We start from the raw sequence: 26,736 nt of genomic DNA, 5'->3' as shown, positions 1-26,736 counted from the left end.
AAGCTAAGAAATTCTCCACAGGGCTGAATGTGATGATGTTCGGGATAAATTTAAAACTAAAAAGAGAAAAGTGCCCTCCCCATTACGTCAGCGCATTCGGCCAATCGGCGTCATGGGAATCTCTCTCTCCCCCTCTCTCTCTCTGTAAATATAAATATGTCGCGCTCTCGCTTTATTGCGCTCCGTGCGTGTGCGCGTGCCAACTAGTTGTTAGCTAGCGCTAGCTGCCCGGTCACAGTGAGCTAGCTCAGTGAAACATGGTCTTCTCGGCACCGCTTGTGCCAACACACAGCGGCTGTTCATTATGAGCGAGGAGCCCCGCTGCCACTGCATGTCCGCCCGCAGCCCCTGATGCCAGAGAGGACGAGGGGCAGTGAGAGAACGATGAGAAGTTAGCTAAAGCCCACACGGAGGGACGCGAGTGGTTCTCTGGACAGGCGGCTGCTGCTTTCCTGCGAAGGAAGGAAGGAAGGAAGGCTCTGAGATTTTTTTTTCCGCTAATGACTGGATGCGGAAGGAGGATATGAGACAAGCTGGACAGCTAATGCTAACTGTAAGCGATGCTTCACAGTTCACAGTGAGCACCATTGTCAAATCTACCGAGCTAACCTCCGCTAACGTTAGCCAGTGACAGGCTGAACTAATGCTCACTTAGCGACCCTCGGCGAAGCTAGTTTGTTGTCGGCAGGCTGCTGTTAGTCACCCAGCTAGCGACAGGGACATCACCGCGGCTCAAGTGCTGATATGTGCGGCCTAGCATTAGCTGGTGACTAGCATCACGCTATCTGAAGGTGTTAAACGTTTGTCAGCCGGTTTGGAGAAGTGTACCGCTGCTGTGGGTCATGTTTTCATATTGACGGGGTGACCGAAGGTGTTAATGGTTTAAACGGGGCACATTTCACCGATTAGATAAGCACCGACATGTTCGCGAGCTAGGCTAAACTGTGTGTTAGCTTGCTAATGTCAGCCAGAAAACTTAATCTAGCTGGCACAGATCTGGCCTGGACATTAAAGGAGGCTGTTTTAAGCTCTGTCATCCTCCCTGAAATCTGTGGACATTTAGGAACGATGTTGTTTATCTTCTATGTTGCGTTGTTTTTGTATAGAAGGTGTTATAGTGACTAGTGCCTGCCTGTGTTATTTCATATGAATCTCACCTTTCCTTTTGAGTGCTCAGTTGGAATATTTTACAGCTCGGTTTATTAAATAATTATTACTCTGAACTAATGTATAATTTTTAAAAGATACATGATCAAGTTAAAGTTAGACTCAACACGCTTGTTATCTTAAGCTAAAGGTGTTCAGGGCAAGTGGAAATTGTGATATATGGTTTCATAATCATGGGATTTAAGAAAAAGCTAAAAGTGACACAGACTAGAAATCCACTGAAAGATGCACAGCTCCATAACTAGTATGTGCCTATAGACTGATTTTTATTAAGTTTTTCAAATTACTTTGGGATTTCCAGTGTAGTTTTACAAGTGGGTTGTTATCTAGCATGTTATATCCCTACTGAATGCAATGTTTGAAGTCTAGCTTCATATAAGGAACTTATCCAGGTTTGATCTTTCTTGCAGATGAATGTTTTTTCTTACATTCAGTGGGTTACCAATGTGCCAAAAAGTCACTCTCCAGATTACCCAACAGGGATTAGGCTAGAGTGTGGCAACGTTGGCGCACGGAGGGAGAACACACCGGCACCAGAATGTGCAAGGACTCTTGACCTCATCTGAAGTATACATATCCAAGACCCAGAACTATTGTCCTTGATGAAACAGTCTTGGTTAACAAGCCATCCCCAATGGAAGTGCCATCGTAGACACAAGACACTGTGGCTTGAATTGCTGCACAGTTTTTTTGGCTACAGCCTTGAAAGAAGCATTTCAGCTTTTGGTGGAACCTGAAGGCGGAGATGGGTTCCCAGGCTCTTCAGATACTGCGGCAGGGGGTGTGGGCTTCGCTCAGTGGAGGCTGGTATGTGGACCCCCATCAGAGCACGTTCTCCAACTGCTTCCACCTCTACCTTTGGATATTTCTTCTGACCTTCCCCTTTCTGTTGTTCATGGTAAGCACATTTACACAGCAGGTTACATTCAATAATAAATGATGGCACTACTACAGACACACACTCTCATAATCATTTTTCCCAGCTTCATTAGAACTGACAGTGAAAGTGGATGCATCAAAATGTACATTTCACTGATCCATTGCAACTGTAAAAGTGTGCACATGTAAAACAGCAGCAAGTGAGTTAGATCGTTATCAGAAATAAGAGTTTGGAGGATCTCATACATTCATACCTGACAGTGGGGGTAAACGATTAAACATGTCCCTCCTTAGTTCAGTAACAGAGTTTGAAACTGGGAAAACTGTTTGTTTAAAATCAGTCTGAATATTTGTGGTTTCTCTGTGCACAACCTCGTTTAAAAAGAATATCTAAAATACCTTTAAATTGAACTGATACAGTCTAATGTTTGAATGTCTAATTGTGGTAAACCTCGCTTTCCTACCATCTTTAATAAGTAATTGTGTTATAGCACAGGTGCCTGTAAACTGTTGATTTTCATTCATTACGATAAGTACATAACAGATTTTCTCAGTGCCTTTTTAGAATTTATTATTTGCCAGCCATTATCATTATTCCTTGCACTCATTCCCTGAAATGGATTTCATTGCCACATTATTATGAATAGTTTCAGTTTCTGTTATTGTTTTCTTTTTTTCTTTTTCAGGCTCTACCCCCAAGCTTGATAGTAGCAGGCGTCTACTCTGCTGTGGTGGCAGTTTTCTTCACCGCCATTAAGGTGGTGAATTACCGGCTCCACACTATGTTCGACCTTGGGGAGATTATAGAGAAGAAGCAGGCCTCACTCACAGCTGAAGCCCCAAGAACAGAAGAGGGAGATGAAGGTTCAGGTGTCCATGATGGGAATCACCGCAGGTAAGAAGGTGTTTTCTGACTAATTTAATGAAATCAGACAGTTTTATAGTTTTTGTCTGATTTATTATGTTTTTTACTTTTCTTTTAAGTGTTTTTTTTTTTATATCTGCAAAAATATGTGTCATGATGAAAAATGAGTAGTCACTATTTAGCTATTAATGCAGAAATCACAATTTTCTACAGTGGGGAGTGCTTTAAATTTTCGGTTTGTATAACTTTTCTACAGGGATAGTCATGTTGGTGTGGAGATGACTGTGTTTCGGAAGGTCAACTCAACACCCCCGGTGCGCTGTAGCTCCCAGCATTCGCTGTTTGGGTTGAACCAAGTGTCGGTGAGAGTAACTGTATTTCATTGCAGCATGCAGTGTTGTTTCGTTTCCCTTTTCCCCTTCTTTATCATTTTCCCAACTCAACATGTTTAAAATGTTTTTTTCTCTTTATATTCAAGTGTTGTAATGGTTTTGTTACAATTTATATTGATGTGAATTTGCTATTTTTGTTAACTGACTCCATTTTTTTAATTGTCCTTATTTTCAGGAGTTCTTGCCCCAGCTGGAGGATACAGGGGGCACTAAGGGTAAGCGTTTCCTCAATTCCTTTTTTTTTTAATACCATATTGCTTTTCAAAATTGAGTGGTATTTATTTTAAACAGGGGTTAATGTTTAATTTCAAATGCTTCCGCACAATGTCATTACACAATCAAGTCTGTGTGCCACATCACTATGAGTTGAATATGCATTCTTGCTTTTGAATTTTGACCTCAGATATCAAAGAACTAATGCGGGAACAAGGAAGCAATAATGTGATTGTTACGTCAGCTCACAGGGATATCCTACGACAGAGCTCCCAGGACACCATTCGTAAGTCTGCTATTAATCACTGACCAGAAAGAGCATTGCTCAAACTGAACGCCTAATTGTGCCTGTATGTAAATGAGTCGCAATATGGAGTCCAGTCAATTAGCATAAAACTATTGTACACATTCTATTGTTAGCATTTCTCTTAATTCTTTCTGTTGGGATTAAGGTTAGTGCATGGATTAACATGAAAGAATGAAAAAAGCATTGGGTCTTCAGAAGCACAATATGAAACCTCTGTGTTACAGCCTAAAAGTAATTTTCAATATCATTTTCGTCTGTTCTACTGTACAGGAGCTCCTTGTGTCATCCAGTCCTGCATTACTGCTGGTCTGGGAGGTGATTTCTCTGGTCTTGTGGGAGTATCTGGTGTGTCTGCTGTATTTGGAGAACATGGAGATTGCTTGTCTATCCCCCCTTCACCCTCCAGTCAAGAAGATGGGGGTGAGAAAGAGCAGTTGCAGGAAGTGGAGGAACAACGGAGTCCAGAGGACAATGGGTTGGTGGCTTATTATCCCCTTGGCCCCTCTGCTGAATCTGAAAGCCTGGGGGATACTCCCCTCAGCCCCCTTATAAAGAGCAGCTTAAGCGAGGAGCTGAGTGAAAACCTCCTGGGTTTGGGCCTTGACCCTGTGGCTTTTGCACCTGGGACTGAGCACCCAGGCAGCCGCAGCGGGGTGGCACTAGCTGCCGGATCCACGGACAGCTGTTTCAGTGCAGGTGGCACAACCACAGACCGTGAAACGCTGAGCACTGTTAGTAGTTACCGCAGTGAAAAAACTGATTCTACTCAGCTGGAAAGCCCTTCGTTCAGCCAGTCACGACCTGCAGACGGACAGCTGTCTGCCTCAGCAAAAGCAATAGGCTCCTACATCCCTGGGCCTAGGGAAGATCCAGCAGGACAGGGTGGCAGTGACACAGACAACCTGTCAGACAGTGTGCTACTGCGTTCACCTTCCAAAGAGTTTTCCCTTAGCCAGGGGCTAGACAGGACACTTGTTGAAGGAGAGGATTTGACCCCTGCACCCTCTGATATTGCACAGCCCCCTCCTCTCCAGAACTCTTCCCCTTCAAGTAGTGGCCAATCAGAGGTTTGCGATTTAGACAGAAATTTCCCAGTTCCTCCTTTACCCCCACCTCGGCAGGCCAATTCAGTGCCCTCAGGGCTGGCCCTGGGTCTAGTGTGCTCTGAGCCTGCTTTGCCCATATCCTCTACCCCTTTCTTGCTGTCTGACCAGCCTGCTCTGCAAGCCCAGCAGGTTGTGCGCCCGAAAGACTTAAAGCTGCTGCGGGCCAGCGGCAGTAGTGTAGGGCACAGGCCGGGCCGAAGGAAAGCTCCACGAAGGCGAGCTGGAGCAGGAAGCAGTAGTTTTGACTGTGGCTCTTACAGGCGTCATCACAATCATAGACAACACAGAGATTACATCCCTGTGCGCAGCCGACTGGGCGCCAAGGCGTACAGTGAAAGTCTGTTTGAAGATTCCAGCGATGAGGATGATGGCAGTGACATGAGCGCTGGTTCTAGTCTGGGCTCCCAGCGTCGATATAGCTCAGACGACGATGAGGACGACGATGATTCAAGTTCCTCTACCTCCTGCTACTCCCCAGACCTCGCTAACACTGGCATGACATCCCCACTCTCCCCTACTGCTCAACTGCCCACTCCAAGGGAAGGGGATTTACCTGAAACTGCTGGCCCCTCTCATTCTCGTGCCGCTCAACGCTCTTCTAGCACGGCTAGTGCTAAAACTCACGCAAGAGTGCTAAGTATGGACGGTGCCGGTGGTGGCCAGAGCAACACGGCAGCTCAGCCCTCTACTCTGATTACGATGCCCTCCACCTCCACCCCTGCACCCCGGACTCTAACCATCTCCAAGTCTGATCTGGAAGCCCGCACTATTCATACCGATGGCTTCCCTGGAACTCTTCACCATCGACTTGATTCTCTGGGCGGCTCTTGGACTGGCAACCAGATGGGATGGAGGGTAGGAGAGCTGCTTGAAGAGGGAGCTGTGGGAGGAGGTGAGTTATATATCATCAATGGTGCAGAGTTGTGTTTTAGAGATGTCCCATTCTTAATGAAGAAAAATAGCCAACATGGAGAGTCTCTCAAATGAAACAAAAAAGCCAAAATTATGTGGATATTATTTTCTTAAACTAATTTATTGAACTTTAAAATGTTTAGGTTGATATCAAATATAGTAGATTGCTTAATTTAGAAGCTTTTTTATCATACTATGAATAGCCAATGAAGGTTGGCCTTCGTCGCTTTAGTTTAGAGCTTTATGAATTGCACAACCCCTGCTTTCTACCCTTCTAGAAATATTTGATAGAAAAAGTGACAGAGAGACAGAAAACGGGATGAGAAAATAGTAGAATGATATTTAATAAATTGTCAGTGCAGCGGAGAGTTGAACTGGGGACCTGCTTCTCAGGGAATATGCGCCCATAAGGTTTGTGCTTTAACAGTTTGGCTACCGGGTTGCTCCCACATACAACTTTTACACAGAATCTTTTACAATTTTTACACATGGTAACGTGACACATACTCTCACTGTGTTTGCAAGAAGACTGGCCGATTTTCTCCCTAGTGAATTTTTTTAGTGAAGACGTGAGGAGATGCTAGTAACTAGGGATGCACCGATTTATCGGCCGAACATCGGTAGCGGCCGATATTCGCCTCGTTTACTGATATCGGCTTATCGGTAATAAACTTGACTTTCACCGATATCATTGGCCGATGTTCATATTTGTGGTAAAACCGCTGGGCACGTGCCGTGGCTGGGGGAGCAGTCCCTCCGTCGCCCTCCTCTCCGCGCCGCCGGAGGCTCAGTGTGCGGCACCGGGAGGTCCTCATCCGGTGCCGCCTCACGGCGTCACTGGTGGGGGGGCTTTCTTTCTCTTGGACCGCGGGGCGGTGTCCATCGCCGGCGCGGAAGGCGCTGGAGGGTACGCGGTCAGCGACGGCCACTCTGGACGCGTGTCGGGCCCGTCTCGCGGATCACCTCAGCTACGGCGAACGCTGGGGGAACCCTCCGGCTGGCGCCTAGCAGCTGACTGAGAACTGGTGCGGACCAGGGGAATCCGACTGTTTAATTAAAACAAGCATCGCGAAGGGCCACGGTGGGTGTTGACGCGATGTGATTTATGCCCGACACTAAAAACAGGTAAAACTGAGGAGGGCTTGTTAAGTTATCTTGACTCACGCAGTGTAACTTGGTGTAAAAAGTATGAGCGTAGCGTCTGTTAAAGTACTTTATTCTCATGTGCCTCGGCTCTATTCATCCGTCTCATGCACAGGTAACAAGGGAATTGACAACATACGTCATACACACAGAAGCCGTAACACATCTAATAAACGGGCAATACTGCTACCGTAAATCAATGAGAAGAGCGTTCTCTATAATGATACTTTAACAGGGCTGTTTTAGACAGGGTAAAAAGGTACTGTTTTAAATTACCCTTGTGGTATTTTGACCAAAATATGTTACAGACATTTCATTAAGATCCCAAGGAACCTTTTCATCTTGCGGTAAAATGAGCATAATATCTCTCTGTTAAATAAAGTTTAGTTAAATCAAAGATTGTTTCATAAATCTGATTCAATCTGTGCTCATTAAAAGATAAGAGGGCCCACACATGAAGGGCTGACATTTTTTTAAATAGTGCTTTCTAAATAATGATTTAATTATTTTTCTGGCACAAAAGGGTGAATGAATAACAACAAAAAGAAAATAAACAAATATCGGTATCGGCTATCGGCCAGATTGTTATTTTAAATATCGGTATCGGCCAAGAATTTCCATATCGGTGCATCCCTACTAGTAACTTATTTTTACTCGTCGTGAATTTATTTCCTTTGTGGCAGCAGGACTGACCAAACACTTTTAAGGCTGATATGAATGACTTTATTGATGGGCTCACAAAGTCTACTTCTATGCTACAAAATGTTCAGTACTAGCAATTAGCCTAGTAATATGATATGGCTACAAACTGCCCATACTGCAACATTATTCCAAATCAATAACCAAAACTTTTTTTAACTAAAGTTTTATTGAAAAAAATGTTGTCTTATTTTTGGGACAATCCATTTTTCCAGTAGAAAACCTTCAGCATGTTTTTCTCTGTTAAGTCAGTTTAGGATTTGCCCAAAAATGCTCCGGCACTGTCAGATCTTAACCCTGCATAATCTGACAGTATGGAATTTGCTGCATGACGCAGACCTTGATCCTCAACAAATGTAGTTCTTTGAAAGAGGGTGATATTTTTTTGCCATCTTTTCAAAGCTCATCTGAGTCACTAATGCAAAAGTTAACTTAATTTACTGACCTTAGATCAGTGCTGACCTCTATATCTGTGACTCGGCCTCATCATTTACAAACCATGAAGTAAATATAAAGTGGATTTCGAGATGAAGATAAAGACCAGCCTTATTACACTAAAATATTGCCCATAGCTTGTGATGTGCCTCATTTACTGTAACCTCTAATTATTTGAGGAAAACGCTAATGGAGCTTATTTGTTTTACGCCACAGATGACCATGAACAGTAATGCATCATTAAGCTTTGTTTTAGTTGTCAACATGGACTGAGGTTTTTTTATGACTGCAGAAATGCAGAGGGATCAGCTTGGTTGATCGTCCATCAATAAGTAATTCAGGGTATTTGACATGCATACATCTAAATGCATATTTTACAATGGCAAAAGGAAAATCAAACGGGTTCATTTAAATATTGTGTCCAAATGATGCCTTGTATGGTTGAACATTAATACTATAAACCAATGTAACCAATAACCCTTCTACAGCCATGGTTCCAGAGGACGGGAACAAACACGACTCGGTCAGCAGTGTAAAGAGGACCCAGGCCATCCGCAGGAGACACAATGCTGGGAGCAACCCTACACCGCCCCCGTCCACTATGGGATCCCCTCCCAGGTCAGTCCACTAAGCAAACCTGAGTAAAAGTTTATAGTTAAATCCTTATCTCAACTATGAATTTCAATTTCTCTAATCAAGCCTGCAGCAGTCAAAGCTATTGCTATTGCAAGAATCAGAAATCCTGATTTAAATAGTTCTTTAGGGGATATATTTCTGGGGATTTGCCACAAAATAAAAAATCTGCAATTTAAGGAGAAATGAATGATAATGAGTTAATTCATTCAAACTGCCAATTACAAAATATGTAAGCTTTAACACGACTGATTGATTTTAGGCTTTAGACTGCCAAAATGATATCCTAAAGCTAAAATTAGACAACATTGTTGAACACATTATGTTTTTGTTTTTCCCCCCCTGTAGTCTGCAAGACCTCCAGCGGGTTCGTACCTCCTCTCATTCGCGGACTCGCACACTCCCCTCAGCCTTACAGTTTGCCTCCTCGCTCCTACTGCCTCGCGGTGGCATCCATGAGGCCTCCACCTTCGACGACACAACAGAGGGAGCAGTGCACTATTTCTTTGACGAGAGTGGTGAGCCAGTCCATTTAAATGACTAGTTCTGAATTTTGGGAAATAGACTTACTAGATTTATTTTCTCCAACAAGGCATTTTCATTTTATTTAGATATGTGTTGAATGAATGCAAATCAAATAACACAGATTCATCTTTTATGTCATGTTGGTTCCTAAAGTATTTCATTTCAGTCGTCTAACTGTTTAACAGGGGTGAAGAGGTCCTACACGTTTGGCACTGGTGGAGGTGGTTATGAAGACCCAGTTCAGTAAGTTATAGTTTTTATTTGCTTTATTTGCTTTTATAAAACCAAGTGAAAAATGACAATTAATACCATACACATATTTGTCTTTGCAGGGAAAGGGAAAGGGAAAGAGAGCGAGAGAGAGAAAGAGAACGGGAAAGGCAGTCCCAGTCATCAAGCTTCACCTCCACTGAGGTCCAGGAAGGAGCACCGGTTCTGTCCATGCTGCAGCCCAGACCAGTGGTTCTACAGGGCATGCAGGTGCGCAGGGTGCCTCTGGAAATGCCTGAGGTTAGCAGAGTTTGATGTTTGAAAGGGTAGATTATCTTGGGCAGAATGTCACATAAATCAGTCTAGTCCCTATACAAAATGAAACTACCCCAGATTGTCCATGTAGTTCCCTCTGAATTCATTGCTTATTTCTCCTCATCTCTAGTTTGATCTGGATCACGAGTCTCTACAGGAGTCCCAGGAAAACACTCTGATGATTGAGGAGAAAGCCAAACCCAAACAGTACTATCGCTTTTGGGTGCTCCCTGGGAAGTGGCTGAGGGTTCGATATGATCGATTGGCTCTCCTTGCCTTATTGGACAGGTAAGACAGACTCTGAGTAGAGGAAGAATGATTCTCTGTTTGTTTTACCATGTTCTATAAAACAAAGCAAAGCATTTTCTATTTGCTGTACCCAGATATCAACAACTGATACACTAAGTCCATTTGATTACAATTTTTTTTGTAAAACTGTAATATTTAAATTCGAACAAAGCGAATCATTTTATATGTGGAGCATAAAGACTATTCCAGACCCAAACCAGCCAAAGAGACATGCACAACCATTTGTATATTTTTTGACTTAGTTGAACAGTTAAAACCCCAGTCTATCTGTGGACAGGCAGCTGCTCATTGATGATTGAGTGGTTATCTATGATGAGACAATGTTTGGGAGCTCAGAGATAAGGAATAATGACAGATAATGCATCCTAGATCTACATCCCACCTATGTATCTTGGATCTTCTTTGTTTTTGCTAGAATAGTATTTTATTGATGGCTAAAATTGTACGACAGCTCAACATTAACATTGCAGCCAACATTTTCTAGGTGAAGCTATGGTGGAGAAATGGTGAACTGAGCAGAGAATGAAGTCAAACTTCCTTTGAGTATTTTGGGATTTGAGCTTCTCTGTTCTTTGCTTTGGTAGAGTCTGAGTTGATGGTGCCGCTGTAGCATGTTTTGACCTATTTAAGTCTTTTTGTATTACTTATAAATCCAGACATGAATGCATTGAAATAGAATCTCTGTCTGTCATTGCCATAAGAAAAGAAAATGTTCTCAGAAATCATTTTTCTTTCCCCATCATCACTAATGTCCCACTGGGTCTGGTGTCTGTTTATCTAAAGAGACCCTTCCCTCTGTTTTTATTTTTCTTTGATGAACATTTGTTCGGGTAGTTTCTGGGCTGCAACACAACTGTAGTGAAACGATTGGAATATAACATTTTCTTTCTCTGATTCTCTGCTTTGTTGTCAACGTCCCTCTCGCACGCTGGCAAATTGTAATAGTCTGACTACAAATAGCATTAGACATTATCGGCAAAGTAAACTGTTAATACTGCTGTAACTGTGCAATGCCATCGCTAACAGTTTAAAACTGTGAATAAAAGGGGTAGCCCTGCCTATTGCGGAGTGGGATATGGTGTAAATTTGGACAGCCAATAGTGAGTAAGAATAGAGCCGCCTTATGCAAGACACAAATCTCATATAGTTTAAGGGTAGATAAAAGATAATCCCAATCCATCGGAACTCTCTGCATCAAGGGATATTAATATTTCTGGTATATCGGGTTTGTATCTGCGTCTCTCAGTCCTGAAGGCAAAACTAAATTCTTCAATGTGGGTGTAATCTAAATATACAGCTTTAACACCACCTCCTAAATAAGAAGATACTATATTTTTATATGCGACTAAAAGCATCTGAGTGACGGTGGTTTTCTCCTCAGTGTGACTTTAGGGATTTTATCTCCTGGAAGCTGCACACTCCACCACAAGCTCATGCAAAATACAGTCATAACCTTCTTAACCTCATCACTTCCTGGATCTTAAGTTTCACAGGGGAAAAAAGCTAAAACCTAAACAGGATCGTGACAATTGTTAGCCATGTAAATAAAACGTCTTCTCCTACTGAATGTATTGTTCTACTCTTCAGCCATTTTCAAACATGAAATCTAGACAATGGCAAGAATATTGGGTCTAGACTTTTGCATTTTACATATGAAGAATGCCGCACCAGATTGGGCGTGGCAGATGTGTTCACAACAACAGGAAAGGAGGCAAGACATATTATGTGAACTGTCTTTCCAACTTAACATATTATTTGCGTTGTATTCTATCATACGTCTGCTCTGGATAATTTCAGGAAAATGTCTGGAGTTCAGTGCATGGCTCAAAACAGCTTTGTGTGTGGCCTAATGCTCCTACAGTAGATTATGTTAATGCAGCATGATTGTTTTAGTATTTAAAGATAACCCTTTGTGTCTGATGTCCGAAAGCATTGTAACTTACTTTAAACATGATCATATTACATTTAGGATATGATATTTATGTAAAAAGATGACAGTGAAAATATTATTGTTGAGTTTTCTCTGAATTCTGTTGCCAGGAACCGTCGTGTGGGTGAGAACGTGTTTGCTGTGGTGCTGGCCAGTCTGGTGGCCTTCCTGGGGTTCATACTGCTGCTTCACGGCTATTTCAGGGACATCTGGGTCTTCCAGTTCTGCCTGGTCATTGCAAGCTGCCAGTACTCCTTACTGAAGGTAGATATCCGCTGAAGTACATTATTTATATTGATCTTCTTCGTGTTGCATATGTCATAATCTTGGCAGAGACTGAATGATTGTATTGATGGTAGGACATTTTAGTCACCTCTCTGCCAGCAACGACATGAGTGCTGTAGAAAGAACCCATGACAATGAAAATAATTTTTTATTCCAAACAGCTGCATCGTCAAATAATGTCAGAAAAGAGAAAGCTAGTTTAACACAAAATCAACCCACAGATGGTTGTGAAGATGTTTGAAGATGACCTGCTCTGTCCGTTCTGTCATGAAGTTCCGTTTTATTGGTATCACAGCCTCTGTGAAGACACAAGATGCAAAATACTTGTTGATCTCTCTGGCAAATCAGTCAGGCGTTGATCGCCATCCAACAATCAAACCATGGTTCTTGTTGTAGAGATCGATTTCCATTAATAATCAATGTGTACATAATTCATAGTCTTCCCAGCTTAATAGGCTTAAGTATTTTTCCTCCACTTAGTATTTAAGGCATAGTTTTTTTTCTAATGTTTGCAATATGCTACACAATGTAAGTATCACATTATCTTGAGTGTGATTTCCCCATCATCTCTGTGTTGCTCCTCCTCTTTTAAAAAAAATGTTTTTTATGGAAAAAGTTAGTGGAAACTTAAATTGCCTGCCTGCCTTTCATTTATTTTTTTAGAGCGTACAACCAGATGCAGCTTCTCCCATGCACGTGAGTACTGTTTTGTATGTTAACATTTCTCAAAGCTCAAACCCCAAGTAAGTTATGATTGTGTTATTGTGAATTATTTGTGACTGTGGTTTGTTGTGTATTACCTGACAGGGCCATAACTGGATCATTGTGTACAGTCGGCCGGTTTACTTCTGCCTATGCTGTGTGATGATCTGGATCTTTGACCTATCTGGGCGCTCTGGAAGTCTTCAACCCTTCTCCCTCTACGGCATCACCTTCTTCTCTGGACACTTCCTGCTCTGTGTCAGGGACATGCTAATTGGTTAGTTCTTACACATGACTAGTAATTATACAACAAAGAATTGGAACAATATCCCACTACGTATTAGAGATGCATCCTCTGGTAACACTTGAGCCTTAATTAATTCAATCATATATTTTCTTTTATTATAAAATTAACCTGGCTTTAACCCTTTTTCATAAATTTGATTATTTTGACATCTGTGTTAATGTGGTTATTCTGTTTCAAGTAAAAAGTTCATCATCGTTATTTACACCTGTGCTTTTCCTACCGTGACATGTTGGCATATCCTTTTGAGTTGTACTTTAGTAAGGGAACACCCATACATAGTTTTACATGCATGGGATAGATTAGTGATTTTACACTTGTTGGAGAGTTTTAGTTGGAAGAAAACTGCAGAGTTTTTCAAATGTTTGTCTCCACCAGAATAACATTAAAAAAATTATAAATATTTCCTTCTCTTTTCCCTACAGTCTTTGCCTTGTGTTTCCCGGTCATTTTCCTCTTTGGGTTGCTACCTCAGGTCAATACTTTTGTGATGTGTCTGCTGGAGCAGATAGACATGCACATTTTTGGTGGAACTGGTAAGAACATTTCTACACGGACAGGAGGATGATGATGATTATGTAATTCCTTGTCGGGAAATAGGGGGAAGTGTATGTGTAAGTGCATGTGTAAACTGCATGTTATTACTCGTGTTTAGGTTCTTCCTAATTTTTCTCTACATGTCTCCTTCGTCAGCCACTACCAGCCCCCTCTCATCTCTCTTCAGCCTCATACGCAGCATGTTGGTGGCTGCTCTGCTGTATGGATTTTGCCTCGGTGCTATCAATGTAAGTGGAACTAAGACACTGCATGAACGTCTCTCTGTTTTAGAGTAGGAATTCATAGAAGATTCCTTAATATTTGTTTGTTTGTTTCTTGATCAGGCACCGTGGGGGGACGCCCATGTGCCAGTACTGTTCTCTGTGTTTTGTGGCCTACTCCTGGCCTTATCCTACCACCTCAGCCGCCAAAGCAGTGATCCCACCATTGTGTGGTCAGTATATTTTTCCATATTATTCTCTTTTATTGATGTCAACACATATATTGCAACTCTTACTTTTGAAGTAGTGGCTTAAGGTCTGATTACTCACACAGCATTTCAGCTAAAGTGACGAAACAACATTTTTAATCAATACTGCATAGGATGTTTTACATATTGCCTTTATTTGTGCTTTTACGCATTAAACTGACCTGGAGTGTTTTAAATCTGATTGATGCTCCTCTGCTGCTGACTTGCTGCTTTCACTACACTGACGTTGTAGACTTTGAGGTTGGACCTGAGCTTTTTGCTGTAGCTCTCATGGTTATTTTCTTTTTCCCCCCTTACGTCTTTCATCAGGTCACTGGTCCGATCTAAATTATTCCCTGAGCTGGAGAACCGAACACCAGAAGACCCCCCTGTGGAGATCAAGGACCCTCTCCCTGAGAAGCTGCGTAATTCTGTGGTAAATATCACCTCCTCTCTCGCATCCTGCACAGACTTACATTTTTACTTGTGATGTTGTAGCGTCTTCAAATTTAAAATCATACCCTTGATCTCTCTCACTTTCTCTTTGCAGAACGAGATTCTTCACTCTGACCTCGTCATGTGTCCCCTCATGGCTGTGATTACCTTTGCCATCAGTGCCAGCACAGTTTTCATCGCTTTACAAGTTAGTTGGAGCAGAGTTTACGATCCTATTCTTCCAAAACATTTCTCACAGGATTTCAGTGACAAATGGCATAAGACCTATTATGTTAATCTCCTCTCTTTGCTCTTGATCAACAGCCTGCTCTTAGCTTTGTCTTGTACATCCTGGCTGGAGTTATAGGCTTCATTACACACTATCTCCTGCCGCAGCTCCGCAAACAGCTGCCATGGTTCTGCCTGGCTCACCCCGTGCTCCGCTCCAGAGAGTACAGTCAGTTTGAGGTTCGAGGTGAGTGTCTGATTGCTGTTTTATCTTCTCACGCAAACACGCATGTGGAAGTGAGAAGAAAAGCTATTATATGAACACGTGGAACATTGTAAGTATCCCCGCTGGAAAAAGCTGCATGGAGTAAATGAAAAACACTACGATCTCGCATTGAAGTGCTCTAGATAAAAACACAAATCTCGGTCATGTCTTGGGAAGCTTTACAGAGGCATCATCAAGTGGTGTAGTTTTTTTTTACAAGCATGCATATTCTGAGTATCACTTGTACAATAAGAATATATAAATAAAGTGGAAGAGCTACAATAGAACTTTTTATTCATGCAATTTAAAGTTTGTTAGAAGAGTAAAATAACTTCCCTGTGCGTACATGATGGTGCAGCCTGTGCCCCTTTGTACATCTTCCTCCCAGGCATCGTATATCATCCTGAACATATCCATTTTCAGTACTTGATAACAGCTATGCAAGTCAGGAATAGAATAGCAATTGAATACCATAACACTCATTATTTAAACATCTTCCGAATCTTTTGTTTGAATAAGTGTCTGCCACATTAATTTCACATGTGGAAAAAGCTGTAGAGGGAACATTTGACTTTAGAATCTGGATGTCCTTGAGAAGTATGATACATGTTCTTTCTGCTTTCCCCCAGATGCTGCTCAGCTAATGTGGTTTGAGAAGCTTTATGCTTGGCTGCAGTGTGTGGAGAAGTATTTCATCTACCCGGCCGTGGTGCTCAACTCCCTGACGACTGAAGCTCGAACTGTGGGTCAGAACCACAAGGAGCTGGACATCTAGTAAGCCTTTCCTCATTCTGTCTGCATACTATCTCACATCCATATTTCACACTCCCATCTCTGCTCCCTGGGGAAATATTCTGTTTAGCTTTGTGTCTTGGAACCGTAGAACATAAAATTAATGGATATACTGAACCACACCCCAGGTGCACAAGATGCAGAACGTATATTCTCCCAGTTGTTTCCCTTTGTTCTCCTCCTAAACCAGGCAGTCTGTAGAGTAATCTAGGTAAAGGAATACATTTTCATTTAAGATCTCATGTTTCTAATTTCTCCGTAGGTTAAGCTTTTAGTGACATGTGAACCCTTTCATACCCCCTGGTTTTCTGCTTTAATTGGTCATAAAATGTTATCGGATCTTTGTCAGAGTCAAAGAAATAGACAAACAACAATGTGCTCAAGCTGATTTTAAAAAAGAAAAAGTATTTAATATTTAGTCCCTTTTATTGAAGACAACCACTAAACAGTCACATCGTTGATTGAATACGTAAGTGAATACTTGGATATAATTTCTCATTGAACTCACTTTGGCAATGATAACCTCAAACAAATATGCACACCAGAACTCTCAGGTAAAATATATTACATATTTCTTCCCATGCAGTGTTAATTTTGGCAGCTATTTTTGATTTAGTCTTAGTCTTAGTCTTTTGACGAAAATGCATATTAGTTTTAGTCACCTTTTAGTCATTTTAATCCTTCTTAGTTTTAGTCTAGTTTTAGTCGACGAAAACAAATTACATTTTAGTCTAGTTTTAGTCGACGAAAACTAATTACATTTTAGTCTAGTTTTAGTCACATTTCATAGCCACATTAAACTCCTTTTCTATAAAAACATATAGCTGCAGCCTAATAGCTTAAATATATATATTTAATTTTAAATGTGAAAACAAAAAGGGAGAGCAGGTCAGACTGGAGCCGGACACAGAAACTGAACATCGGTACAAACCAACTGCAGCTTCTGCTCTGATGAAGAAGCTGAAGCGCTGATCTCTGAGCAGCTGAGACCATAGAAACTCTGGTTTTCACTGTTTCCATAGTTAAGAAGCAGTCGGTCACTGAGAGGCTGCTCCACGAGAACGCGCTCTGCTTTCACTGTGTCTCTCTGAGCGAGTGCGCGAGGCGGGGGGCGGAGCTACGGACCGGAGCGCTATCTGGGGCGCACACACACACAGACACACACAGACACACACAGAGACACTCACTCGCCCGCTCCTGATACTTCATGACGGCCTGATACGATGATGTTTTAAAAATTATTGTGACTTAGTCAACCACCAACATTTTCGTCTCGTCTCGTCAACGAAAATTAAAATAGATTTCGTCATAGTTTTTATTTTCAAAGATTCGTTTTCGTTACGTCTTCGTCTCGTCTTCGTCATGGAAAAAAGGTCGTTAACGAATATATTTCGTCATCGTCTTCGTCAACGAAATTAACACTGTTCCCATGTTACTTCTGTCTGTTCTTCAACTATTCAACTTTAATTTCATCAGTCCACTAAACATTTCTCTGCAGTGCTGTGAAGTGTCAGTGCTGTTCAGCAAACCTCAAGCATGCAGTGATGTTTTTTCCCTAGATGATTGAGTGTAGATAACTCTTGCACAGAGACGTTAACCAGCTCCAGTGAAGCCTCAGATGTTACTCTGGGTTTCTCCTCTCTGCATATTCTGCATTTTTGTCTACATTTTTTTGTGTAACTCTCACTTCAAGTGAGTGTGGCCAAAGTGCTGAACCATTTCAGTTTGTCTTACTGCTACCATTTGAATCTTTTCCAGTTTCACGAAAGTGAACAAATTCTCGTTTGTCATATTTCTGAGATCCATTTCCTGTGAGGCGTGTTTGATATCAGGAGATGCTTCATGTGAAAACACCTCCAATCTAGTTTCATTTGCTATCCAACCTACAATGTGAATGTTTAAATGACAATATGCATAAAAACAGTACTCTGATTTGTTTTGGCGTCAAGTAAAAAAAAACAGTGTTTGTTCATAAATGTGACTTGGATCAAGATCCTACAGACAAATCTAAAACATATTGTAGAACACTTACGTTATGTGTAAGTCGTTGTGTGACGCTGATTATCTGTCTCTTTCTCTGTCTTTCTCATCACCTCCAGCAGCCGAGCTCTCTTCATCTCAGTAGCAGGCATGAAGCTGCTGCGTTCGTCCTTCTGTGCACCGTCGCAGCAGTACGTCACGCTGTGCTTCACCACGCTCTTCTTCCAATTTGACTATCCACACTTCTCAGAGACCTTCCTGATCGACTATTACTTCATGTCCATCCTCTTCAGCAAGGTTAGAATGCACACTATATCAGCCTTAATAAGATGAAACTGTGTTCTACCTTTAGAAGTGGTTCCACAGTAGTGTGTGTGTGTCAGTCTCTGTGTATAAACACAGCTGGTTTTCTCTGTGATTTTGATTTATCCTTTGAATCCTCAGATGTGGGACCTGCTCTACAAACTTCGATTTGTGTTGACTTACATCGCCCCCTGGCAGATCACGTGGGGGTCGGCGTTCCACGCATTTGCCCAACCCTTTGCTGTGCCCCGTATCCTTCAGGATCTTTAATGTTGTGACAGCCATAATACACAAGTTCCCATTTCCCATAATTTAGCAGCAAAATGATGAAAATTCTAACCTATTTTTTGTTGCAGGGTTATTGTACTACATGACTTTATTAGGCATGTTTCTCTTATTTAGTTCTTCTGGTATGTACAGTATTTCCCCCTTGTCTGGTTTCAAGACATCTCACAAGATTCTGTTTTGTTGTATGAAATGTCCTTAACTCATGCTACTTCAGACTCTGCTGTGCTCTTCGTCCAGGCCGTTTTCTCTGCTGTATTTTCCACCCCTCTCAATCCCGTCCTAGGCAGCGCTGTATTTGTCACCTCGTACACCAGACCTGTGAAATTCTGGGAGCGCGACTACAAGTATGTTTTTGATTAAATTATTTGTGTAACTGTCACCCTACAGCTCGTGCAATCCAGTATTTCCTTCGACACATTTTTAATGACAAATCTTGCCACTCTGCAGCCCTCTTGACTACGCTCCCTGTGAATTATTTTAACAAGACATGGCCCCTGTCTGAATGAATTCACTTTTCGACCGTTATAGAGTAAAAAAGTGTAATATTAGGGGTATGAGTTCAGTATGTGTCATCTCTGGCATGTTTTCTGTTTTAGGATTCTTTTAAAGTTGTCTCTTTCTTAAAACATCTGTTGTGTCGTGTTTGCAGCACCAAGCGGGTCGATCACTCAAACACCAGACTTGCCACTCAATTAGACCGCAACCCAGGTAACGCTATAATGTTCTCTCACAATCGAATCATCTCAATTTGACCCACTTTTCCTCTTGTTCTGTAGCTATGGTGACATATGGTCTTTTCTTTTCCTGAAGGTGCGGACGACAACAATCTGAATTCGATTTTCTACGAGCACCTGACACGCTCGCTGCAACACAGTCTGTGCGGAGATCTGCTACTCGGCCGCTGGGGTAACTACAGCACGGGCGACTGCTTCATCCTCGCATCGGACTACCTCAACGCCCTGGTGCACATCATCGAGATCGGCAATGGCCTTGTCACCTTCCAGCTGAGGGGTCTCGAGTTCAGAGGTCAGCAGCAAGGGATGATGGGGGCAGAACATTTTACAGAGTAGTATTTATTTTTAGAGATCACGCTATTAAAGCTCATTCAGTCATGTAAAGACTGGCAGCTGACGAGGTCAAGCTACTGTGAACCTTGAAAAATATGATAGAATCTCACCAACAACCTTTATATGTAAATGGCTCTCATCTGTTCCCATAATCATTGTTTATTTATTTTGTAATTTTTTTTTGCCTGTTATATTATCTTTTTATTCTGTGTGTATGGCTGCAGGTTTATTTGTATTCAGGGCTTAGTAAAACCGATGTGTGGCACACTCTGCCGAGGTTGCCACCTTATTTTATTATTTGGCTATTATTTATGCACACACGGAAAGTGTTTATACATTATTTACATTATTTTGTCAGTGATCCACACTTTACAACCACATAAAGTAAAGTGCTTATGGAGCTGAGCTCATGTGCATCACATGTATCCAGGTACCTACTGTCAGCAGAGGGAGGTAGAGGCCATCACCGAGGGAGTGGAGGAGGACGAGGGCTGCTGCTGTTGTGAACCAGGTCACCTGCCTCACATGTTGTCATTCAACGCTGCCTTCGGACAGCGCTGGCTGGCGTGGGAAGTGGCCGCCACCAAGTACGTACTAGAGGGCTACAGCATCAGCGACAACAACGCAGCCTCCATGTTGCAAGTGTTTGACCTTCGAAAGATCCTGATCACATATTATGTCAAAGTGAGTAACTGATCACAGAGGCTCCCCCTTTTTTCAGCTACAGAAGACTTTTTTTGTCTTAATTAATTTGGATCATATTTTTTTCTTCGTACAGAGTATCATCTACTACGTGAGTCGATCTTCTAAGCTGGAAGAGTGGCTGACCAACGAGACGGTTCAGGAGGCTTTGCTGCCTTGTCTCAGTCCGAACTATGTGGACAGTGACCCCACCTTCAACCTGAACATCGATGAGGACTATGACCACAGGGCCTCAGGCATTACCCTCTCCTCATTCTGCATGATTTACCTGGACTGGATTCAGTATTGCAACAGCAGGCGTCAAATGGTTAGACCCTCTTCAAATTCGTATCCTACTTTGATGTGGTTGTTTTTATCTTTTATTCCTCTGCTAGCTGCCCACTTTCTAAACTTTGGCTGAGTTGTAACCAAATGTTAAACAACATGCAGCATTGCTCTGCAAGAAACAAGAAATTATTTTGAACCTGAGGACAGAAAAGGGGAATTTTGAAAAAAATAAGATGGGGGTTCTGCATTTACCTACAACTGGTTATACTAAATGAAGCAGAAGCTGATTTTTTTTCCCTTTCTAATACTAACAGCTTGTATCGTCCATTTTCATACTTCTCCTTAGGGGCTTTTGTCTTTAGTTGATTTAAAATAAAACACAGAAAATACATTTAACGTATTCTTTTTTGTAATTCTTAAATTCTCTATGTTGTAGTCGGTTACTTGTGAAAGAGATTCTCCACTCGTCAACCTTTGCTTTGGCCTGTGTATCCTGGGAAGAAGAGCTCTGGGCACAGCCTCTCACAGCATGTCTGCAAGGTAAGGCCACCAGGCAACAATCTCTACAATTGTGGCTAACAGCACCTATCATTACCCAAATATGTGCCAGCAGGATACAAGGGTTATATTTGTTTATCTATGTGACAGCTTGGAGCCGTTTCTCTATGGCCTCCACGCACTCTTCAAGGGAGATTTTCGCATCACGTCTCCTCGGGATGAGTGGGTGTTTGCAGATATGGACCTGCTGAATCGAGTCGTGGCACCTGGAGTGCGCATGTCCCTCAAGCTGCATCAGGTAGAACTTTAACACACCATAATGATTCTTCTTTTTGTCACTGTATTGAAACTGACCCAGTGATTTGCATTTCCCTCCAGGACCACTTTACATCACCGGATGAGTATGAGGATCCGATGGTTCTGTATGACGCCATCACTGCCAACGAGGAGAAGATGTTGATATCACACGAGGGTGACCCGGTGTGGCGCAGCGCCATTCTAGCAAACATGCCTTCACTGCTGGCACTGCGCCACATCATGGATGACGGCAGCGACGAGTACAAGATCATCATGCTTAACAAGAGGTTCCTCAGCTTCAGAGTCATCAAGGTAGCAGTTCTTTCTGTTTATAACTCTGGCTCCTGTTATCTTGGGTCTGTTTGAATCACATCTTATCTAAAGGTGAATTGCAGTATTTTTCAACCTGGGCTCTATGTTTACTGCGGATGTGTTAGTAAGCAAAGGACACAATCAGCATAAATCGGTCGAGTAGATCATCTCCGCTGGTAACATAGTGGCAGAAGCTTCAATGCAATCTTATGGGGAAACTGCAACAGTCCACAAATTGTCCACTAGAAGTTCCCCCCACTAATAAATTGCTCAAGTTGTTATTCTGGCTCTTTGCTAACGGTGTGGAAACATCACACTTGTCTCGCTCGACAGTTTGTGCGTTTATGATATCTCTATCCAGCTTGTCAATCTTTGCACTCCACTCCTGACCCCTCATTGTGTCGCCCCTCACAGGTCAACAGAGAGTGTGTTCGTGGGCTGTGGGCAGGGCAACAGCAAGAGCTGGTTTTCCTACGCAATCGTAACCCAGAGCGTGGCAGCATTCAAAACGCCAAGCAGGCGCTGAGGAATATGATTAACTCCTCATGCGACCAGCCCATTGGTTACCCCATCTATGTGTCCCCCCTCACCACCTCATACGCTGGGGGCCACAGCCAGCTCCGTTCTGTGTGGGGAGGACCCATCAGCCCACACAACATTTACACGTGGCTCATCAGCAGCTGGGACAGGTACGGGATCTTGACTTCATCTGTGTACAACTTACGAACCTTTCAGTGACAGTGGTGTATCTGAACATCTAAACTCTAATGTATATAATGTGTCTCCTGCAGGTTACAGAAAGGTTGTGGTGCAGGCTGCAACAGCGGAGGAAACATCGAAGACTCTGACTGTGGAGGCGGCTCCACCTCCATCTCCACCAACCCAGCCATTCACACCACGCAGAGTACACCTGCCTCCAGCCTTCCTCAGCCACACATCACCACTATCCAGCCCTCCATGGGTACGACCTCAAAGACACAATTGCTTTCCTGATCCTGTAGTTCATTTTTAACTACATTTTTTATTTGGAACCTGTATGAGGTACTCGTGTGTAAATAAAGAGACTTTTCTTGCATTTCAGGCACAGACAACCCTGTAGGTCCAACACAGAACTGGCCTCACCACCCCCAGCCTCTTCCACTAGCTCTGCTCAGCCAATCAGAAGGCAGGATGGAGGCGGGCCTGCTCACATCCCTACAGCGTACATCCTCCATCCAGGGGCTCTTGGGACAGCAGCTGTCCAGCTCCCAGCTCTCGTTCAGCAGCTCCATGATGCCGACTCCTCTGCAAGGCTCAGAGCGCTTCTGCCCGGCGAGCCTCTTGGAGAACTCGGGGCACAGAGCGGGCCAGCGGGCTGGCCTCGGTCATGGCAGCGCACTACACTACGAGAGCCACTTTGGCAAGTGGAGTTTTTCAGGCAGAAAGGGCTTCAATGGACCAGCTGCAGTGGAGGGAGAAGGAGGAACAGTACAGACCATACGCACACAGGTGAGAAGACTGACAGTGTGTTTACCGTTGACTCCACCCCAGAGAATAATGTGGTAAATAAAGTAAATTAAAAATGATGAAATATAATGAAAAAGCCATGAAATGGGAAATGTAAATGTTATTTATCACACATTTGTTGGTTCATTTTGATTTTAATTGGCTTTTTTGAATGGGGTGAAATGTCATGAAACTGATTCATTATTGGTCAAGTGCATGTATATGTGTGACTTTTATCCTGCGGCTCAATCCCATGATCTCTATTGCACAGACTCTGGCTCAAAGCACATTATAGACGTAAGACAACAGTGTTCATGACTAGCATATTTTGAATTCATTTCTGAAGGGGGGAGGAAGTGGAGATATGTTCTTAATCTTTATTTACAGTCTGTGGTTAGTGATGTTGTTTTTTAAATGGCTGTGTTGATTTTCTGTGATAAATATTTTTTTTGTCTGTCTGGTCTTTCACAGCCTACTCCTCCTGCTCCCCTACAAGAGCTCAGTTCAATACAAGATCCTCTGGGCGCCACTCAGACTTTGGACCCCACCCTGCAGAGTGCCAGCGACCCCCCCACCCCCCGGGAGGAATCCACAGAGCTGCCTTTACTTGAGCATCTGCGATGAGACCCTGACAGACATTTTTTGCAGTGAAAGCACACGGCGGTTGAACCTGGTCCAGCGCCGCCCAGACTGGACTCATTCCAGCCTTCTGCACTCATTCCATCAACTCCTTGTTTAAGTGACTAAAATCCTGTAATGTAATGGCCCTCTACAGTACTGTATTGGTCTGGCTCTATACACATCACCCCTATCCTCTGCAGCCAAAGGAGTCAAACGTTTAATAGAGTGCTGAGCTGACGCTCGTCGGATAATGAAATGATTTCAGCCAAAGTCAGCGTTCATCGAGACTCACAAGTTCCAATGATGAACTCACTTTTAACTTTTGGTTTTCCAAATAAAGGCACTCCGTGTCTCTATGGACAACCTTTGGGTTGGAAGTGGCAGGCCAGAAAGACCAGTGCAATTAAAAGGGATTTTTTTGCTTGAGGATTGTTTATTTTTTATACTGGACAACAGAGGATCAACTCTGACTTTCTCTCACTTGACATTTGAACCAGCAGGGTTATTTTATTCTTCCTTTTTTGCATAACCAATCAAATCAAAAAAGGACCAGTATGTCGCTGTGTGTGCAGGTGAAGAGATAATAATATTTATTAATACATATTGAACAGTTTCAACAGGCTCCACTTATTCCCCCGTGCACATCATACATGCAACATTCAACAAGGAAAGGAAGGGGGGAAAAAGCTTCCCACCCAAATGTTATCTCTGTCCTCTGGCCTGTTTCCTACAGAGGTGCCTGACAACATCAACGCTCAGAAGCTCTGTCACCGAGCAGGTTTCAGGTGGGATCAAAATTTTAAAAAAAAAACTCCCTTCCATCCCAGCCAGCACGTGTTACTTTCACCTCATTTTAGAATGTGCGAGTCCTGAATCTGATGAGCGACACAAAGATGTGGGACAATGTCGGACAGAGCTGGCGCCGCTGGATCAGGAAGGATTGGAGGATGACTGTGTTGATCACAAACCGACAAACTTGTAGTGTGAGAAACATAAAGCCTTTTTTTGTTTTCGTGAGTGGAATGTCCTTTTTATTGTTTTTACTTGAAGAACCACGAGTTCCTCTGTGTTTAAGGGGCACTGAGTTTGTTTTCTTGATTTAAAAAAAAAAAAAAACTCCTCGATCAGATTCAGTCAGCTTATGACTTTCTCAACCGCAGGGATCCAGGCCTCTCTGTGTGGGGAGCTCTGTTTTCTTTGCCTGCAGAACGGCACCTCCCGTTACTATACTACTGCTTCTGCATCTCCTGCTACTACTAATATACCCACTACTACTGCTCCTCCCACAGTTAAATCCAGCGTTTTAGTTGGAAATAGACAAAAGCTGAATAAATACTGAAAAGCAAAGGTGGAATATTTATTGTTTAATATTGTCTTACAGATATCTTTAACGGGGTTTGTCTATATGGTGTGCTGATTATATCGAGTTGGAACTCTGCCTTCTGTCGACTGTATACCCCTCCCCTCCCTCAATTTGTTTGGTGTCATCACATTTGTATCATCTCAACGATAGCTGAGTCTTTTTTTTATTTTTACACCTGTAGTAGAACTGGAAGTATCCCTGAGAAGTCACTTTAGGTTGGTTTCTTTCCCACTCGTGCACTCTGTGAAAAGCAAAGGAAAACCCTGATGGTTGAAGTACATCATGCAACAGAAGGAAGAAGCCGGCAGTTCAATCCATTTGACCCTAAACATTTCCCCAGCTCCTGAGGCTTTGTGCCCAGTTGTCTGCGGCAAGATTCGGAAACAACCTGATGCCATAGGGTTAATCTGCGTATCAGAAATCGACCTGTGTTCTTGTTTTCTCACCAACACTCAGAGGCAGTGTTCCTCAGTAGGAAACCTGACAGCAGGCCAGCATTCTCAGGGTCTGTAACGGGAAAGAAATCAACTTTTTTTGCGGGAAGACTTTTTGTCCAAAGGCAGAGAACTGAAAGGGGGATTTAAAAAAAAAGTGTGACACATGCATTGAATACTGGGTCATGCTAATGTTAACAAAAGATGCCACTTTTACAGTGTTTTATTCTCTCTGGGTTAAAGTACGTTCTACACACTGCATGCTGTTCAGTTACTCTGTCCTTCTTTCCACCTTCTCTGCTTAGATTTGAACAAGGGACACAAAGCTTCTTTCTTTTCACCCCCTTTTTTCAAAAATATTTCCGCAGCCCTGACATTTCTTTCTGTCTCGGCTGCGAAGAAGTTAAAACGGGTGAAAGGTGAATCACCTTCCCTCTTGAAACAAAACCGATAGTAACTTCCTCGACTCAGGGAAAAACAGACTGTGATCAGTGCTGTTTTCTGTTTTTCTCTTCTCCTCATCCATCGTGTAACCAAGGGAGTTAAGGTTGTTTTAAATATTATGATTTTTACTTTGCTGGCAGCGAGGAAAGCACAAGTTAACGGACAGACCTGGGTCTTAATAAAAAAGGGATTTCTTATCTCTGAAATTCTGTACAGCATGTTTCGTATATAAATCTATATTTAAAATATAAATCTATTTTATTATTATTGGATTTTGGGTTCTTTTAAATTGAAGACACTATGTTGAGGTTCAGGGGAGGGACTCCTGTGTTTACCCATCAGAGGGCAGAGCTGAGCAGTGGAGAGAAACGTCACATCAAAATGTGCAGTTTGGGAAGAATCAATTCAAACTTCTTTTGCACAAAAAGTATCATACACCATCCCACTCCGATATTGTTTTTTGTTATTTTAGCAATATTTTTTGGAGGGGGGTCTTTTATTTAAGAACTTTAAGTCAATGTTAAATGTTCTGTACAGTTTTTTTTATGTGACTTCTTTTCTTTTTTTTCATTTTTTTTTCTCCTATTTAAATTAAAGGTTTTTGTGTCTGTTTGCAAA

At 42.5% G+C, this 26,736-nt stretch overlaps 1 protein-coding gene across 5 annotated transcripts; it reads left to right on the top strand.

Annotated features, from left to right (window-relative positions):
- Positions 1-149: 149 nt before the first annotated feature.
- Positions 150-26,736, top strand: LOC128456749 (pecanex-like protein 3). Of its 5 annotated transcripts, none has more exons than XM_053441087.1 (36): positions 150-553; positions 1,578-2,065; positions 2,733-2,941; positions 3,168-3,273; positions 3,479-3,518; positions 3,707-3,802; positions 4,094-5,821; positions 8,607-8,736; positions 9,100-9,269; positions 9,462-9,519; positions 9,609-9,756; positions 9,932-10,089; positions 12,151-12,304; positions 12,989-13,021; positions 13,133-13,304; positions 13,757-13,867; positions 14,025-14,116; positions 14,213-14,322; positions 14,668-14,773; positions 14,888-14,980; positions 15,097-15,247; positions 15,895-16,039; positions 18,157-18,334; positions 18,482-18,590; positions 18,843-18,972; positions 19,278-19,336; positions 19,439-19,654; positions 20,126-20,379; positions 20,474-20,704; positions 21,101-21,204; positions 21,313-21,460; positions 21,541-21,771; positions 22,186-22,460; positions 22,563-22,732; positions 22,853-23,259; positions 23,728-26,736. In XM_053441087.1, the coding sequence occupies exons 2-36, from the start codon at positions 1,913-1,915 to the stop codon at positions 23,878-23,880; spliced, it is 6,828 nt and encodes a 2,275-aa protein (XP_053297062.1). In that variant the 5' UTR covers positions 150-553; positions 1,578-1,912; the 3' UTR covers positions 23,881-26,736. The 5 variants fall into 5 exon arrangements, with proteins under 5 accessions (XP_053297062.1, XP_053297061.1, XP_053297058.1 ...); XM_053441086.1 differs by having other exon boundaries at positions 9,609-9,786; positions 18,160-18,334; XM_053441083.1 differs by having other exon boundaries at positions 9,609-9,786.

Source organism: Pleuronectes platessa, chromosome 15 (assembly GCF_947347685.1).
Source record: "Pleuronectes platessa chromosome 15, fPlePla1.1, whole genome shotgun sequence".
Taxonomy (NCBI): domain Eukaryota; kingdom Metazoa; phylum Chordata; class Actinopteri; order Pleuronectiformes; family Pleuronectidae; genus Pleuronectes; species Pleuronectes platessa.
This window is presented reverse-complemented; position numbering and strand designations above follow the sequence as displayed.